General features: G+C 42.1%; 1 protein-coding gene and 1 long non-coding RNA gene across 5 annotated transcripts in view; one reads left to right on the top strand and one right to left on the bottom strand.

Moving 5' to 3' along the window:
• Positions 1-520: 520 nt before the first annotated feature.
• On the bottom strand, positions 521-9518 carry LOC126952328 (uncharacterized). Its single transcript, XR_007724842.1, has 3 exons — positions 8827-9518; positions 6061-6240; positions 521-1028 (listed from the first exon to the last, which is right to left on the bottom strand). It is a non-coding gene; the product is annotated as an uncharacterized LOC126952328 (long non-coding RNA).
• Positions 9465-18727, top strand: part of PDSS2 (decaprenyl diphosphate synthase subunit 2) — a 300729-nt gene continuing 291466 nt past the window's right edge. For all 4 annotated transcript variants that reach the window (XM_050786749.1, XM_050786748.1, XM_050786747.1 and 1 more), the window contains exon 1: positions 9465-10060. In XM_050786749.1, coding sequence (XP_050642706.1) covers positions 9765-10060 — 296 coding nt within the window. In that variant the 5' untranslated portion in view covers positions 9465-9764. The remainder of the gene's footprint in view (positions 10061-18727) is intronic.

The following is an 18727-nucleotide window of genomic DNA, read 5'->3' as shown; positions in this document are numbered from 1 at the left end:
CACCATATTTGAGGTCTAATCTACAATATGGAAAGTGCATTCAGACATCTTCCTAGTGATAAGGGAAATGCATATCTACACCATAATGAGATTCTGTTTTATACCCATTTGTGTAGAAATTTTAAGAAATCTGCCAATATCAAGTGATGAGAGGATCTCTCATAAACGGCTGGTGGAAGCGTAAATTGGTATAGCCACTTTGGAAAGCTGTTTGGCTCATTCATATACTCTACAACCAAGTAATTCCAATGCTAGATATAAATCCTTGCTATGTGCATCTGGAGGCATTTGTAAACCTGTTCATGGCAGCATTGTTGTAATAGAAAACACCCCGGAGCAATCCCAATGTCCACTGACAGGAGAGTGGATGAAGAGTAGTATAGTCACACAATGGATACTATACAATAGTCAAAACAAATGAACTGCCACTATGTATGTATGATTTGGGTGAATCTCAGCAAAATAATGTTGAATAAATTAAAAAGGCCACAGAAAATTACGTCTATCATGAAACTTCACTTTAAACTTAAAACTAACAAACCACTATTAAATGACATATTTTAGGAATATATATATTATTAAATTATATTTTTGAAAAGCGATGGGAATGACAAATACAAAATTCAGGATAAAGATAACTTTAGTTTGGTAAGTAAGGGGAAAGGGATGGAGAAAGGTCACATAGATAGAAGTAAGCTATGATTAATATTCTAGTTCTTGTGTTAGTGGCAAGTTCACTTTATATATTAAATTATAAAAAGATTAATAGATAATTGTATCAGTAATTTACTGCAGCATAATAAGTTACCTAATTTAGCAACTTAAATATTTGTTATTTCACATAGTTTCTAGGGTCAGGACTCTGGGTGCTTTTGGCTTAGGGTCTCTCAGGAGGTAATCGTGAAGCTGTCAATCACAGATGCAGTCTCTGAAGGAGCTAGAGAATCCATTTTCAAGAAGGCTCATTCATGTGGCTGTTGGTATGAGGCTCAGTTCCTCACTACAGGGCTACTCCTGAGATGGTTTCCCTGCAGTGCAAGCAGAGAGAGAGAGAGAGAGAGAGAGAGAGAGAGAGAGAAAGAGAGCAAGAGAGAAAGAATGTGTAAAAAAATGCCCAAGATGTAAGCCACAATGTCTTTTATAAAGCTAATATCAGAAGTGACATGCCATCATTTCTGCTAGATGCTATTGATCACACAAACCAACCCTGGAACAATGTGGAAGGGGACTCAGGATGTGACTATCAGGAGGCAGGGATCATTGGGCACCATCTTGGAATCTGGCTACCACCATGATACAATCAAAAAGAACAATGCATGGACCAATGATGAAATTTTGTCAAGAAGCAATTATGTATACCTGAGGTTGGAAAATAAGTGAAAAAATAAACAAAGTGTATTTAGGTTTTTTGTTTTGTTTTGTTTTGTTTTGTTTGAGACAGAGTCTTGCTCTGTCGCCCAGGCTGGAGTGCAGTGGCACGATCTCAGCTCACTGCAAGCCCTGCCTCCCGGGTTCACGGCATTCTCCTGCCTCAGCCCCCAAGCAGCTGGGACCTGTAGTCACCCACCACCACGCCCGGCTAATTTTTTGTATTTTTAGTAGAGATGGAGTTTCACTGTGCTAGCCAGGATGGTCTCGATCTCCTGACCTCGTGATCTGCCCACCTTGGCCTCCCAAAGTGCTGGGATTACAGGTGTGATTCACTGTGCTCTGCCAAAGTGCATTTAGTTTTGAAGGCAACAGAATACAGGGGAATGAATGAGATGAGTTAGATTTAATTCTGGCTCTACCACTTTCCAGCTTTACGATTTGGGGCAAATCATCTGACTTATTTCCATTTGTAGAATAGTGATGAGGATATTTATTTGTCTTTTAAATTTTTTCATTATGAAAATATTCAAAACGCCGGGCGCGGTGGCTCAAGCCTGTAATCCCAGCACTTTGGGAGGCCGAGACGGCGGATCATGAGGTCAGGAGATCGAGACCATCCTGGCTAACACGCTGAAACCTCGTCTCTACTAAAAAATACAAAAAAGTAGCCGGGCGAGGTGGCGGGCGCCTGTAGTCCCAGCTACTCGGGAGGCTGAGGCAGGAGAATGGCAATAACCCGGGAGGCGGAGCTTGCAGTGAGCTGAGATCCGGCCACTGCATTCCAGCCTGGGCGACAGAGCGAGACTCCGTCTCAAAAAAAAAAAAAAAAGAAAATATTCAAAAATACACACAACAGAAAAGTATAATGAATACCATATGCCCATAATCTAGAACAACTTTTTAGATTTTAACATACTTCTTTCATCTATTTTTCCCTTCCTGAAGTGTCTTAAAGCAAATTCCTGGCACTGTTATTTTATCCCTATATACATTAGTATCCATCACTTTAAAATATGAACATTTTCTTATAGACTCACATGTAAATTAACAAGTCTTTTGCAATATTCAAATTTCTTTGAGTGTCTTGAAACTTACATTTAACAGTTAGTTAGAATGAGAATCCAAACAAGGTCTACACATTACACTTGGTTTGCTTTACCTCTTAAAATCTTTCAATCGGCCAGGTGCAGTGGCTTAAGCCTATAATCCCAGCATTTGGGGAGGTTGAGAAGGGCGGATCATGAGGTCAGGAGATCGAGACCATCCTGGCTAACACAGTGAAACCCTGTCTTTACTAAAAAAATACAAAAAACTAGCCAAGTGTGGTGGCAGGCACCTGTAGTCCCAGCTACTTGGGAGGCTGAGGCAGGAGAATGGCATAAACCCGGGAGGCGGAGCTTGCAGTGAGCTGAGATCCGGCCACTGCACTCCAGCCTGGGCGACAGAGCGAGACTCTGTCTCAAAAAAAAAAAAAAAAAATCTTTCAATCTAGGGGAGTCCCTTTACTCCCTTCTTCCTCCCTTGTCCTGTTGAAGAGACCCAGGCAGTTGGCTTGCAGACCATCCCACAGGCTGAATTTGTCCATTGGCTTCCTTGTGATGCCATTTTACTTATTTCTACCTCTCCTATGTTTCTGTTAGTCCTGAAGACTTGATGAGATTTAGATTCAACTGTTTAAGCTAAAATATTTCTTAGGTGGTGGTATGTACTTCATAAAGCACCACAGGAGGAGGCACATATGGGTGGACTCCCCACTCGTAGTGACACTGAGATTGGTTAATAGTTGCAGGTGGTGTTAGCCTGAGACCTTCATTGCAGGGTTCCCCATCAGCCTCACATTTTGATAATTGTTGCCTAAATCAACTAATTCATGAGGAATTGTAAAATGGTGATTTCCTGATTCTATCACTTCTCTTTTATTTGATGTAATTATTTTTATAAAGTAGAACTTTCCTTCATCGATCTTGGACATCTGGTTACCCCATTAGAAGTGGCTTTTTCCCAGTTTCACATCCTCTCAGCCCACCTTTTACTAAGGCCATTGATGCAGCAACCTGCTTCCTGCAGGTGTAACCTGAGAGCACCTCTCCTCATCTGCATCACATACATCTCATTTTCTGCCCCTGAGTTCCTCTGACACTACAAAGGAGGGACATTTGCCTAGCACTCACACATGACAGCTTAGAAGTATGAGGGGGCTCAGGCCCCAAGGAGGAAACTTGGACCAATGGGAGAAAGGAGCTGATAAATAACTGCTATCTTGCATCAAGCTGACAATTATGAAGTATATTCTACATGGCTCAAGGCCTCATTGCCCACAGTGATGACAAACTAGATAACACCCTTGTACTGACTCTCTCTGTTTCACTCTCCCTAGTCATCCACTTCTGCTTCCTGAGATCACTGTCCAAAACAAACTACCTAAAAGTAAGCCCTTGTCTCAGGTTCAACTTTCAAGGGGGTAAGCCAGGCTAAGACATCACAAAATATAATTCACACAGGAAAGGAAGGATAAATGCTCAGTTCTTTCTTGACATTGCAAATATTCAGAATGTTGTCCCAGTTATATGTAATAATAAACTCATCGATTTATATGTAATCAATGAATTCCAATCAGTTGTAGTTCTTACTTTTTTGGGTGCTCAGATTGTCCTCTTCTCAGCCAGTGGGAACTCCTTTATGCTGATCCCTTTGTGCCTTTGACCTGTCCCTTTGGACTTTAATAGCTTTCTTGACTTCTGGCACAAGATGTTCAAGGTTCATCATATACATGTCTTGCCCCAGACAAAAATCTGCCATTCCTCCAAAGAGCCTCATTTCTTTTCAAAGGAAATGATGTTTTTTGAAAGTAAAATGTGGCTGGGCGTGGTGGCTCACGCCTGTAATCCCAGCACTTTGGGAGGTTGAGGCAGGTGGATCACCTGAGCTCAGGAGTTCGAGACCAGTCTGGCCAACATAGCAAAATCCTGTCTCTACTAAAAATATAAAAAACTAGCTGGATGTGGTGGCATGCACCGGTAGTCCCAGCTACTCGGGCGGCTGAGGCATGAGAATCGCTTGAACTCAGGAGGTGGAGGTTGTGGTGAGCTGAAATTGCACCACTGCACTCCAGCCTGGGTGACAGAGCGAGACTCTGTTTCAAAAAAAAAAAAAAAAAGTGAATGCTAAAGGTGCTTATTATTACAAGATTGTCATTACTTCTAGGCCTTTCCAAGGGATACAGGAAGTAAAATGCTTCTTTTTTTCCCCTAACAATTCTTACTGGGATATAAGAAATACATTTTTTTTAAAGAAAAGAATCATAAGTTCATATTCTAATTCAACTTTAATATTACATCCATTCTACTTACTCTGAAAATCACTGTTCCTAAAAACTCTAGTATTCTTTTTACCTATAATATACAAGAATAGTTTGAAAGTACTATAATATTATCTGTATTTCAACTAGCAATAAGATTATTGACTAACGCTTAAGATATCCTTGTTGTTCTATTTATCCTGAGCATATATTCTATTATGATTGTACAGTGAAAACAATATTTTCTTTTTTTTTTTTTTTGAGACAGAGTCTTGCTCTGTCGCCCAGGCTGGAGTGCAGTGGCCAGATCTCAGTTCACTGCAAGCTCCGCCTCCCAGGTTCACGCCATTCTCCTGCCTCAGCCTCCCAAGTAGCTGGGACTACAGGCGCCCGCCACCACGCCCGGCTAGTGTTTTGTATTTTTTTTAGTAGAGATGGGGTTTCACTGTGTTAGCCAGGATGGTCTCGATCTCCTGACCTCGTGATCCACCCGTCTCGGCCTCCCAAAGTGCTGGGATTACAGGCTTGAGCCACTGTGCGTGGCCGAAAACAGTATTTTCTAAAGTAATTAAAGTGTTTACTTGGTATGGTTATGCCACCAACTTAATATACACTTAGCTTATTTGTTTTCAAATTTTAGGAATTGTAATTTTCTTTTGGATTTGAAATTATTTTGAAAATGTAAAACACATAAATGATTCTAAAATCAAAACCATAGAGCCAAGGTATATTCAGAGTAGTCTAGCTTCCATGCCTGTCTCCTCCACTTTTCCTCCTATTCCAAATAGATGCAAATATGCATTTGTAGCTTAGCTATCTTACAAAAAAAAAGCACATCTACTGTTCTGCACTTTGGGTTTTTTCTTTTTACACTAATATATATTCTGAAGATCATTTCACCTCGGTGTAAAGAAATGGCCCTCATTCTTTTTCACAATTGCATAGTTTCACTGTGTAGATTTACTCGAGTTTGTTCAACCAACTCTTACTTGGGGTTATCTGGATTGTTTCCAATCTTTTGGTATTACAAATAATACTGCAATGAATAAGCTTGTGCTTAAGTCATTTTATATTTTGGGATATTTTCCTAGAAGTGGGTTTCTAGGGCAGAGGGCAATATATATGTAATTTTGCTAGGGATTATCAAATTCCCTTCCATAGCTGCCACGTACCATTTTGCATTCTCAATGCACTATGTGGCATCTCCATAGCCTGCTAACCAAGTAGGTGGTCAAACTTTTGGATTTTTGCCTCCTTTTATCATCTTGGCCCAAGATACACCACAATGCTTTCATCTGCCTTTGGAAGAACTCTCAGGGTAAACAATAGGTGATTGTATTGAGGTTGACAGAAGGAGGGTGGCTGCAATATCTCTATCTATTTCCACTCACCTAATCGTGGAAATACCAACGCCCACAGCATCACTATCCTTGTTAAGACCTTGTATTTTCCAAGGTTGGCTTGCATTTCCAGCCAAATAAAAGGACATCAAATATGACCTTACTCTTTTTAAGGTCAGTAGAATGCAGAGTGGCCAGTAAGTGAGTTCTACTGGTATAAGCTTCAGAATCCTGAAAAACATAGAGGAGGAATTGTGATCATTTTTGGTCAGCTTGCTGTCTCCAAAACAACTCCGATGCCAAGGGGAAGTCCCTGAGTGTGGCTGAAAGTTTCCATAGATTGTGGAGTGACCACTCTGTAACCTGCAGGGCTACTCTCACCCAGGACTACCTCTTCTGCTGCTTTGTAGGAGTAAATGTCATGGATGGACACTGTTTTTTTCTTTCAGCATCTCCCATTTCCCAGTGGGCAATTCTGCACTCCAGGGGACAGACATTTGGTAATGTTTGGAGACATACCTGGTTGTCACAACTTGCAAAGGGGTGCTGCTAACATCTAGTAGGTAGAGGTCAGGAATGCTACTCAACACCGTACAATACTCAGGACTGCCCCCACTTCCCCCAACAAAGAATTATCTGGTCCAAAATGCCAATAATGTCAAGGCTGAGAAATCCTGCTGTATTCTTTCTTTATGCACACATTCACAGACATCCTTAAAATAACTATTATCAGTGGCAGAGGAAGGGCAGAATCACAGATACTCCCCCTCCCTGTTCCTCCAAAAGTCACTAGCAATTCAGAAATTTCTTTAATCATAAAGACTCTAAGGAATAACATATTTATCTGGGAGATTAAAGAACAAATACCATTTTAACCTTCTAAAAACTGATTATCATTAAGTATAATGCAATCTTTTAACTGTAAGTATAAAGGAAAGTGCTGATTATTTAAAGTAAATGGGACCCAGAGTCCCATGAATAATCAAAAACTTGGTTAATAGAGTATGACCAGAGAATAATGCACTTGGCTTCTGTGGAGAAATTAAAGTACATGCTGTGAATTGCTACTGAGGAAATTGCATGAAAAGTTACCCTTAAGGTACCATGAGGCTGAAGAAACAGCCTCAGGTGCACAATGTATCACATTAGTCTCTATCTCTCTTTGTATTTTCATGACTTCTTTCACCTTGGATAACCCAGAAGCTCTGGCCTTGGAACTTTTTGGAATGGTAAAGTATCTCACTCTCCATATTTATTTTCATCTCCGGGAATGGTAAAGTATCTCACTCTCCATATTTATTTTCATCTCCTAACAGACCTGAATTTTGTTGCCAAGAGTTTATCTCTTTCACAGGAATTATTTTCAAACTTCAGCTTACTTACTTTGAGGGCATATACTGTGTTTAATACTTATAATCACAATTCACGTTAAATAAAATGTGTCCCTGAAAAGTTATACCTAAACTGAATTTTTGTAAAAAAATAAAAAATTTAAATCATAAGGAAAACTTGCCGAAGGAAGAGTATGAAGCTAAATCTTTTGTAGAAAGAATCATCTTGTTTTGCAAAGTGAACAACTACTCTTTGTTTTTAAGTCCCAATTTTTATTTGTAGCTCAAGAGGCTGGTACAGTATTATGCATATGCTCATTTAAAAAATACTGACAGGGGGCCAGGCGCGGTGGCTCAAGCCTGTAATCCCAGCACTTTGGGAGGCCGAGACGGGCGGATCACGAAGTCAGGAGATCGAGACCATCCTGGCTAACCTGGTGAAACCCCGTCTCTACTAAAAATATACAAAAAACTAGCCGGGCGAGGTGGCGGGCGCCTGTAGTCCCAGCTACTCGGGAGGCTGAGGCAGGAGAATGGCGTAAACCCGGGAGGCAGAGCTTGCAGTGAGCTGAGATCTGGCCACTGCACTCCAGCCTGGGCGACAGAGCGAGACTCCGTCTCAAAAAAAAAAAAAAAAAAATACTGACAGGCCGGGCACGGTAGCTCACACCTGTAATCCCAGCACTTTGAGATGCCGAAGTGGGCGGATCACCCGAAGTCAGGAGTTTGAGACCAGCTTGGTCAACATGGTGAAACCCTGTCTCTACTAAAAATACAAAAGTTAGCCAGGCATGGTGGCGGGCGCCTGTAGTTCCAGCCACTTGGGAGGCTGAGACACAAGAATTGCTTGAACCTGGGAGGCAGATGTTGCAGTGAGCTGAGATCACGCCCCTGCACTCCAGCCTGGGCGACAGAGTTTTCAGACCCATCTCAAAAAACAAATAAAAAATAAAAATAAAATGCCATGAATTTGGAAGGATTTTGAAAGTTTTAGAGTTTTACAAACTATTTTTAAGAGTGGATAATATATCCTTTATTAAGAACGGTTAACACCTGTTTTAGGTGATAAGAAAGGAGGTAAGATCCTAGACACATTCGGGGGGGAAAAAAAAAGGCAGCATTACTGAAAAGATAATCACATTGGCTGTTTCCTCTCAGCAATAAGGAGAAAAGAGTGGATGGGAGCCTATTATTTAGACAGTGTAATCTTTTGGTTAGAATACGGATTCTGAAACCAGATTGTCTGGGCTCACATCCCTGTGTAGTGTGGTCTTAGGCAACTTACACGACTCCACTGCACCTTAGTTTCCTCATACAAAACACGGAGAATACTAATATTATCTACTTAATGAGGCTGTTCTGAGGATTAAATAAAGTAATACATTAACTAGTATGTGAAAAGCATTCCAGTCAGCGATAGTCTTGATTCCTGGAGTTGAGCTCAGGCTAGGCATAAAGGGGAAGATAAGAGGCAGGGAGCAGGCACCGTTTCATTCTTCCTCTCCGCACCCTCAGGAAGGAGGCACCGCTGTTTCTCCCAGGGCTCAGAGACGAGGCCGGTAATTCGAAGTTGGATGCGAGGACTTTCCTTGGGATCCCTTTCCGCCGCACCACGCCACTTTTCGTCTGGTTGGGCCGTGAGGGCAGGAGGGCTCAGCCCCACGCCCCAACTAGGCGTTCCACCACTGAGCCGTGGCCCCAGCTCCAGGAGGCAAGCAGCCCCAAGAGCCGCCTTCACGCCCGGCCACGGCCACTTCCAGGGGCTGGCGGCTATAGCGACGAAAGGCTTCCGGAAGGAACTGGTGCCTCCGCCCGACGCCCTTCCTTGCGGTCGAGCCAGGGTCTGACCCTTGTTCGTGACACCAATACTTATGCATGCGACTCAGTGCTGGGCGCCGGGGACTCTAATGAATCCAGACTCGGCCCACACGCTGTGTGCAGAGGGACCACTCGTCCCCCACAACTGATCCCTAACACCCGCGACCTTCGCTGGCCCAGAGCGGAGGGGTGGGAGGAGCCTCGCCTCGTCTCGCCTTCCCGGGTTCACCTCCAAAGCACCGCCCCTTCGGGGGCGTTATCGGGTACGCCGTAAAGTAGAGAGCATTCTTAACAACCCGCCTCCGTCTTTACGGCAGGCCGCATTCCATGCCTCCAATATGGTGTCCTCCGCATAGGCAGCGGCTGTGGTTTCTACCCCGGGTGGCCGGGGGCAGTGCTGAGCTGGGGCTGTTGTTTGCCCAGACTGGGCCGCAGAAAGCAGCAGTTAAAGTTCGTTTCTGGTCACTGCTCCAGGAAGCCACCCTCCTCTGAGGGTCAAGAATTGCCGCTTCCTTTTAGTTACTGCAAGTTCCTCCTCTGCCCCTGCGTTGTTTCCCGCGCCACCTCTGGATACCCCCAGGTCCCAGACCCTTCCAGACTCAAACCATGAACCTTCGGCAGCTGCTGTTGCACTTGCCCCGTTATCTCGGAGCCTCGGGTTCCCCGCGTCGCCTGTGGTGGTCCCCGTCCCTCGACACCATCTCCTCGGTGGGCTCTTGGCGTGGTCAGTCCTCCAAGTCCCCAGCCCACTGGAATCAGGTAGTGTCAGAGGCGGAGAAGATCGTGGGGTACCCCACGTCCTTCATGAGCCTTCGCTGCCTGCTGAGCGACGAGCTCAGCAACATCGCTATGCAGGTGCGGAAGCTGGTGGGCACTCAGCACCCTCTGCTTACCACAGCCAGGTGAGCTACCCCTCTCCCGCTGACACACTCGCACTCATTGGAATACTTTTTTTCTGGCAGGCACACGCATTCTACCTCTCTCAGACTGGCTCCTGGTTTATCTCTTTTTAGTCTTTCCTTTTTACTGAGTCCTCCTAGACATTCTATGTTGTCTCTTCTCTAGTCCACTTAACGTTATTGCTCAGCTGAGCGGATAAGTGGTTTTCTTTGAAACACTGTATGCTTTCCGCGATTTTGCTTCTTAATTGTTGAGGATGAAGATGCCTCAGCGATTTGTGGAGAAATCAAGCGGGGATGTATGTTTATTGAGTCACTTCCTAGAGATGGGGGTATTTTTAATTTTTTTTTTATTTTAATGGGCTAGATTAATTTTCTGTCCCGCACTGTTCAGGGGGTCACCTCCAGAAAGTAGGGAAGGAGAGAGAGAGAGAGGCTGAAGGTAGATAATTTATTTCCAACGAATGTCTTGGGGTTGAAGTAGGAATTTGTCCCGTTAGTAGTCATTATCTTCTTGGGATATTTATCACTTATGCTGTACTACTGCTGTGAAACCTGCCTTTAGGATTTATAAAGTTTTTTTTTTTGGTTGTTTTTGTTTTTTGTTTGTTTGTTTGTTTGTTTTGAGACGGAGTCTCGGTCTGTCACCCAGGTTGGAGTAGCTGGGACTACAGGTGCCCGCCACCATGCCCGGCTAATTTTGTTTTTGTGTTCTTAGTAGAGACGGGGTTTCTCGATCTCCTGACCTCGTGATCCACTGGCCTCGGCCTCCCAGAGTGCTGGGATTACAGGCGTGAGCCACCGTGCCCAGCCAAAAGTTTTTTTTTTTTCTTCCGCTTAAAAAAACCCCACAACTTCTGATATGTAATTAGTTTAAACGTACAGCGAAGTTACAGAAATAATACAGTTCAAAGAACACACTTGCATACTCTTTAATCAGATTCACCTACTATGTAGATATATATGTCTATATATGTCAATATATTCATTAAATGCATAAACACACATATATATACTATTCACGTGTATATATCTTTCTATATGTTTTTTTCTGAATCGTTTGGTGGTAGATTGCATACATCATGATCCTTTTCCCCTAAATACTTCAGTATGTATTTCCTAAGCATAGCGGTAATCTCCTACATAAGTACACTACAGTTACCAACTTAGGTATATTTAATATTGATACAATACTTTTATTTAATCTACCGTTTAATTTCAATTTTGTTAATTGGCCTAATAATGTTCTTTATAGCATTCTTTACCCTCCAGGACAGGATTCAGTCCAGAATCAAGTATTGCATTTAGTTGTTCTATCTCTTTCATCTTCTTCAATTAGGAACATTTTCATATCTCTTCTTGGCTTTTATGACTAGAGCACTGGTTCTCAACTGGGGCAATTTTCCCACCCTGGGGACATTTGGCATGTATGGAGACATTTTTGGTTGTCACAAATGGAGGCACATTACTAGCATTACTGGCATTTAGTGGATAGAGGCCAGGGATGCTACCCTTCAATTCCCAGGACAGACCCACAAGAAATAATTAGGTGCTGCAAAATGTCAATAATGCCAAGGTGGAGAAATCTAGGACTAAAAGGACCTGTTTCTGTTGTTGTTTTTTAAAAGTAAACTTCTATTTTGAAGTAGTTGTAGATTTACATGCAGTTCGAAGAAATAACACAAAGATATCTAATATACACCTAACCCTGTTTCTCCCAATGGTAACATCTTTTTAAACGATGGTGTAATAGCATAAGCAGGGTATTTATGTTGATACAGTTAAGATAAAGAACATTTTCAGCACTATAAGGATTCCTCATGTTGCTCTTTTTTAGCCACACTCACTTCCCTTACCCACCCCTTGCTTTAATTTTTTGAGGCACCTGTCATTTTCTTACTACAGAAGTTATCAAATAGTAATAATAAAGTGATTTTATTCCTTGGCATTGTTCCTAGTTATCAGGAACATCACCTTATGACTAGCTGGAATGTTAGTTTTCCAGAGATTCTAGATGATACACACTCAAAACACATACACACACAAGTATGTTTAAAGCTTAATGAAACAAATAAGCCTACTATTACCCAACTTAAGAACTATAACTTTACCAGTCCTGTTGAAGCTAAATGTGTACTCCTCAGTCCATCTCCCTGACTCCCACTAAACTGTTTTTAAACATTGTTCCTTTTCAAAATTACCATGGGTCCTGGTGTGGTGGCTCATGTCTGTGATCCCAGCACTTTGGGAGGCAAAGTAGAAAGATCGCTTGAGCCCAGGAGTTCGAGACCAGCCTGGGCAGCATAGCAAAACCCTATCTCTACAAAAAATAAAATAAATTAGTTGGGCGTGGGGGTGCACATCTGTAGTCCCAGCTACTTGGGAGAATTGCGATTGCTTGAGCTGGGAGGTCAAGGCTGTTGTGAGCCGTGATTGTGCCACTGCACTCCTGTTTGGGCAAGAGACCCTGTCTCAAAATGAAATAAATAAAATTACATTGTTATTTTTCTAAATAATAATGTTTCATTTTACTGGTTTCTTTGCAGTGTACAAATATGGTAGTTTATTACATATGGCCTTATGCGACTTCCTTTTTAAAATTCATGGTTTCTGAGATTCATCTGTGTGATGTGTTTGACTGTAGTTCATTAGATTTTCACTGGTGTATGAAATTCTGTTGTGTGAATATACCACAGTCATCTTTTATTTGTTTATTTATTTATTTTGAGACAGAGTTTCACTCTTGTTGCCCAGACTAGAGTGCAATGGCACAGTCTTGGCTCACTGCAACTTTGCCTCCCAGGTTCAAGCGATTCTCCTGCCTCAGCCTCCCAAGTAGCTCTCAAAAATTAGTCAGGCGCCTGCCATCATGCCTGGCTAATTTTTGTATTTTTAGTAGAGACAGGGTTTCACCATGTTGGCCAGGCTAGTCTCGAACTCCTGACCTCGTGATCCGCCCACCTCAGCCTCCCAAAGTGCTGGGATTATAGGCGTGAGCCACTGCGCTGGGCCTCACAGTCATCTTGTAATTAACATTTGGGTTGTTGCATTTCTTGGTATTATGAAAAATGCTGTTATAAATATGTTTGCCTATCCTTTGGTGTTCATGTCATGAGGATATAAAAACAGGAGTGTAATTGTTGAATGTGCACATGTTTATCTTTAGAATGCTTTCTAAAGTGAATGTACCAGTTTATACTCTCATAAACAACTTCTGAGTTCAGGTTACTCCTAGTTCTCATAACACGAGAACTAAGAGATTTCTTAATTTTTTTTTTTTTGAGACGGAGTCTTGCTCTATTGCCAGTCTGGAGTGCAGTGGCGTGATCTCGGCTCACTGCAACCTCTGGCTCCCTGGTTTAAGTGATTCTCCTGCCTCAGCCTCCCGAGTAGCTGGGATTGCAGGCACACGCCACCACACCCTAACTAAATTTTTGTATTTTTAGTAGAGAAGGAGTTTCACCATGTTGGCCACAATGGTCTCGAGCTCTTGACCTCATGATCTGCTCACCTCGCCCTCCCAAAGTGTTGGAATTACAGGTGTGAGCCACTGCGCCTGGCCCAGGTTTCTTAGTTTTTGGTAATCCAGTAGGAGGTTTCTTTGTGTTTGATGGGAATGATAGTGTAAATGATAGGGGCTGTAGTATTGCATTGTGAGTATTGTAGTCCATAATAAAGCACAGAACTGAAAAGGGTGGAGCTAAAAAGAGCCTTATTAATGTGTATATTATGAGAACTGTAGTTCATCTACATAGTTGCAAGAACATCAGATGAGGGTTTGGAGAAGATCTCTTCAGAGGCCACCAGAGGCACCCTAGATGAAAGTTTGTGAGACTAATGGTTCTAAAACTTTCCTAATTGTTGCCTAAGCTGCCTTGTAGTACTATAGTACAGCGACAAAATTGGAAAGGCACAGAATAAGTAAGTTTTTGCAAAGTTGTCGTAGTAGGTATGAATTGCTATATTTTGTAAGAAAAGAAAGAGCTAATCTGCATATAATTTTGTTCGATTTACCTACGATAATGTGTTGCACATTATTTAAACAGCCTAAAGTCATAGTCAGCCAATAAAGAAACTTTTGGGGTGTGGATCTATATCTGTATATATATGTGTATACACTGTACACAGGTATTTCAGCAAAGGAGCAGGCATTTGATCCAGAGGTTAAGAAGGTAATGATTATTGTAAATTATAACTAAAATCATGGATTAAGCAGCGTATTTTTTTGTTTTTTATTTTTATTTTTTTGAGGCAGAGTCTTGCTTTGTTTCCCAGGCTGGAACCATTTATTTTTCAAATAAAGCTACATGGTATGTTAGGGGTGAATCATGTCTATCAGCCCTAAAATTTAGATGAATGGTGACTTTGTTAGCAAAAGCAGGAAAAAAAACGGAAACCACTGTAATTTGCTCTTCACTGATCTCTTTACCTAAGACATCTTGTCAAGAAAAGGGAAAAACAGCTTAGATGTGACATATACTCTTTAATTTAACACTAAATGAGAAATGAGATTAAAAATCCTGAGGTTTGGTGAGATAATGATTCTGTTACTAGGAATAGAGGAGCATTTAGCTCATTTTTACTCTTGTTCATCTAGATTTCCTAGGATCTCTCTGTTGTAATCTATAATTAGATAATCACCAATTAATTTACTAAATGTTTATTGAAACCTACGAAGTGATATAAAGAAGTCTAGACCAGCTGTGGTGGTTCATGCCTGCAATCCCAGAACTTTGGGAGGTCAAAGTGGGCAGATTGCTTGAGCTCAGGAGTTTGAGACCAACCTGAGCAACATGGCGAAACCCCATCTCTACAAAAAATACAAATAATTATCCAGGTGTGCTGGTGCATGCCTGTGGTCTTAGCTACTTGGGAGGCTGAGCTGAGAGGATCCCTTAAGCCCAAGAGGTCGAGGCTGCAGTGAGCTGTGGTCATGCCACTGCACTCCATCCTGGGCAACGGAGTGATAGCCTATCTCAAAAAAAAAAAAGAAAAGAAAAAAAAAAGGAAGTCTAAAACATGGACCCTGTCCCTTGGTGAGTTGACACAAAAGATATTTACAAATATCTAACAGAAGGAAACAAGTGACTTGTGGTTAATGAGCTACTACATAGAGAGATGGCTTGGAATAGTAGAGAACTTTTCATGGAGAAATTGGGACTCCATTGAAGAAAGAATGGATAAAAATTACATGAGTAATGTTTTAGGGTAGTAGTTGTATAATATTATTTTTTTCCTTCATGATTCTTTTTTCGCCTTTCTTCTCCAGGCTGCCATACCTCTACTAGGTACGGGGAAGACCTTAAAAGCAAGGATAAGCAGTGCAATAAAGTGAGCAGCATGAGTAGAGCTAGAATAGTAAAAACTAGAACATTTTGGAATAGCTAAAATGTTGGAAAAAGAAAACATGGGTGAGGAATCATTCCACCTACTGTTAAATCTTACTATATAGCTGCATCAATCAAAACACTGTGGTATTAGCAGAGGAACAGACAGATCAATGGAACAGAATAGAGGACCCAGAAATAGATCAACACAAATATGCCCAGTTGATTTTTAACAAAAGTGCAAAAACAATTCAATGGAGGGAGGATAGTTTTTTTTTTTTTTTTTTTTCTTCCTTATCCAAAAATAGGGCTGGAACAATTGAACATCATAGGCAAAAAAATGAACCTTGACCTAACCTCATAACAATATTTTTTAAAAGTCAATGTAAAACGGATTATTTGTGAAATAAATGTCCACTTAAAATGGATTTAAATGTGAAATGTTAAACTATAAAACTTTCAGAAGAAAACATAGGATAATATCACAGCTGGGTGGGGTGGCTGACGCCTGTATTCCCAGCACTTTGGGAGGCTAAGGTGGGTGGATCACCTTAGGTCAGGAGTTTGAGACAAGAATCGCTTGAGCCCAGGAGGCGGAGGTTGCAGCGAGCCGAGACTATGCCACTGCGTTCCAGCCTGGGTGACAGAGCAAGACTCAGTCTCAAAAAAAAAAAAAAAGAAAACACATCTTCAGGACCTAGGGCTAGGTAAGCAGTTTTTAGACATGACACCAAAAACTCAATTCGTTAAAAGAAAACAATAATTGGACTCCATAAAAGTTCAAGACTGGCCGGGCGTGGTGGTTCACACCTGTAATTCCAGCACTCTGGGAGGCCGAGGCAGGCGGATCACAAGGTCAGGAGTTCGATACTGGCCTGACCAACATGGTGAAACCCTGTCTCTACTAAAAATATAAAAATTAGCTGGGTGTGGTGGTGTGCGCCTGTAATCCCAGCTAGTCAGGAGGCTGAGGCAGGAGAATCGCTTGAACTTAGGAGGCTGAGATTGCAGTGAACTGAGATCATGCCACTGCAAGCCAGCCTGGGCAACAGACTGAGACTCCATCTCGAGAAAAAAAGAAAAAAGTTTGATACTTAGCTCTGTGAAAGACCCTGTAAAGAGGGTGAAAAGTTTAGCCATAGACTGGTAGAAAATATTTGCAAATCACATATTCAAAGAAGGACTTGTATCCAGATTCTGTAAAGAACTCTCTCAACTCAAGAGGCCGGGTGTGGTGGCTCACGCCTGTAATCCCAGAACTTTGGGAGGCCGAGGCAGGTGGATCACCTGAGGCCAGGAGTTTGAGTCCAGCCTGGCTAACATGGTGAAACCCTGTCTCTACTAAAAATACAAATATTAGCCAGGTGTGGTGGCGGGCGCCTGTAGTCCCATCTACTCTGGAGGCTTAGGCAGGAGAATCACTTGAATCTGGGAGGTGGAGGTTGCAGTGAGATCATGGCACTGCACTCCAGCCTGGGCGACAGAGTGATACTCCGTCACAAAAACCAAACAAACCAAAAAAACAAAAAACAAACTCTAAACTCAAGAAAGCAAACAATACAATTAGAAAATGGGGAAAAAAGCTTGTGTGGTGGTTCATGCCTGTAATCCCAGCTACTAGGGAAACAGAGGCAGGAGGCTTCCTTGAACCCAAGACTTTGACTTCAAGTCTGCAGTGAACTATGATTGTACCACTGCACTCTAGCCTCGGCAACAGAGCAAGACTTTGTCACTTAATAAACAAAAAGAGAAGAAGAAGAAAGAAAAGAAAATGGGCTAAAAGAAAAACCTATAAAGATAGCAAGTAAGCTTATGAAAAGATGTTCAACATTACTAGCCATTTGGGAAATGCAAATTAAAATCATGATGGGATGTTGGGGTGATCAGGCCCAACACCAGGCTGTGGGGGCTACAAAGTCCGGTGGGGTCAAAGGAATGAGAAAAGACAAGTTAAGAGTGCATGAAGTGGGTCCAGGGGGCCAGTGCTAGATTGGAAGCTGCAAAGGCCCCGAGCTCTGGGAGCCCACCCTATTTATTGGTGAACAAACAAAGAAGCAGGTGGTGAGGACATGAGGGTTAACAGGTGAGGGCATGGGGACATGGGGATAGAAAGGTAGTGGTGCATTAAGTGTAGCTGTGATGGTTTAGCATTTCCTTTGACGCATATAGAATATGCTCTGCTGCTTGAGATAATGGAGGACATGTTTACAAGAAAGAAGCAAGGAACCAACAAGTCTGTGCACATTCCAGAGGCTATGAGGGGTTTTATGCCCTGAGCCCTGGGTTCCATCCAAGCCACAAGGGGTTTATGCCCTGGGCTTAGATTTGTGGTGCAGCAGTGCAGCCTTCCACCCTTTGGCACGGAGCTTGGTATTCCAAAGGCCACGAGGGGTTTTAGACCCTGGACATCTTCCAAGACTCTTTTACATTATGACAGACAAGCCAGTCCTGCCTCAGCTCTTCTACCAACAATGGGATACTACTATGTACCAATTAGAATGGCTAAAATAAAAAATATAATATGTAATTCTTGTAACAATGCAGAGAAACTAGATTTCTCATACATTGCTGATGGGAATGTAAAATGGTTCGGCCCCTCTGGAAAACAGCGTAGCAATTTCTTATAAAATTAAACATACGACTGGGCACAGTGGCTCACACCTGTAATCCCAGCACTTTGGGAAGCTGAGGCAGGCAGATGACTTGAGTCCAGGAGTTCAAGACCAGCCTGGGCAATGTGGCAAAATGCTGTCTCTACAAAATATATTAAAAAATTAGTTGGGTGTGGTGGTGCATGCCTGTGGTCCCAGCTACTTGGGAGGTTGAGGTAAGAGGATCACTTGAGCACGGAAGTTAGAGGCTACAGTGAGCTGTGGTTGTACCACTGCACTTCAGTGTGGGTGACAGAGTCAGACCCTGTCTCAATTAGTCAATCGCTTGATTGATCAATCAGTTTAAACATACACTTACCATATAGCCCAGCAATCAGACTCCTGAGCATTTATCCCAGAGAAATAAAAACTTATGTCCATACCAAAACCTATACACAAATGTTTGTGGCAGCTTTATTTGTAATAGGCTGCCATAACCTATAGAATTGTAGGTAGAAAATCCTGCATATATATATTTCTCCTTTGCAGTTAAGTTTCTTGTATTGATGCCATTTTCATTCCATAGCTTGGATAGGATTGTGTTCTTTCTAGAGGAAAAATCCTTTCTTTAGAATGATGTTCCAAAATTTCACCTTGATGGTTTTTGGAGTGAAGAATGAGGACCTTCTTAACTTAATCCTATATCCTTTATTTTGGGATGATTTTATGTGTTATTTCTTCAGTATCATGGT

Source organism: Macaca thibetana, chromosome 4 (genome assembly GCF_024542745.1).
Source record: "Macaca thibetana thibetana isolate TM-01 chromosome 4, ASM2454274v1, whole genome shotgun sequence".
Lineage (NCBI taxonomy): Eukaryota > Metazoa > Chordata > Mammalia > Primates > Cercopithecidae > Macaca > Macaca thibetana.
This window is presented reverse-complemented; position numbering and strand designations above follow the sequence as displayed.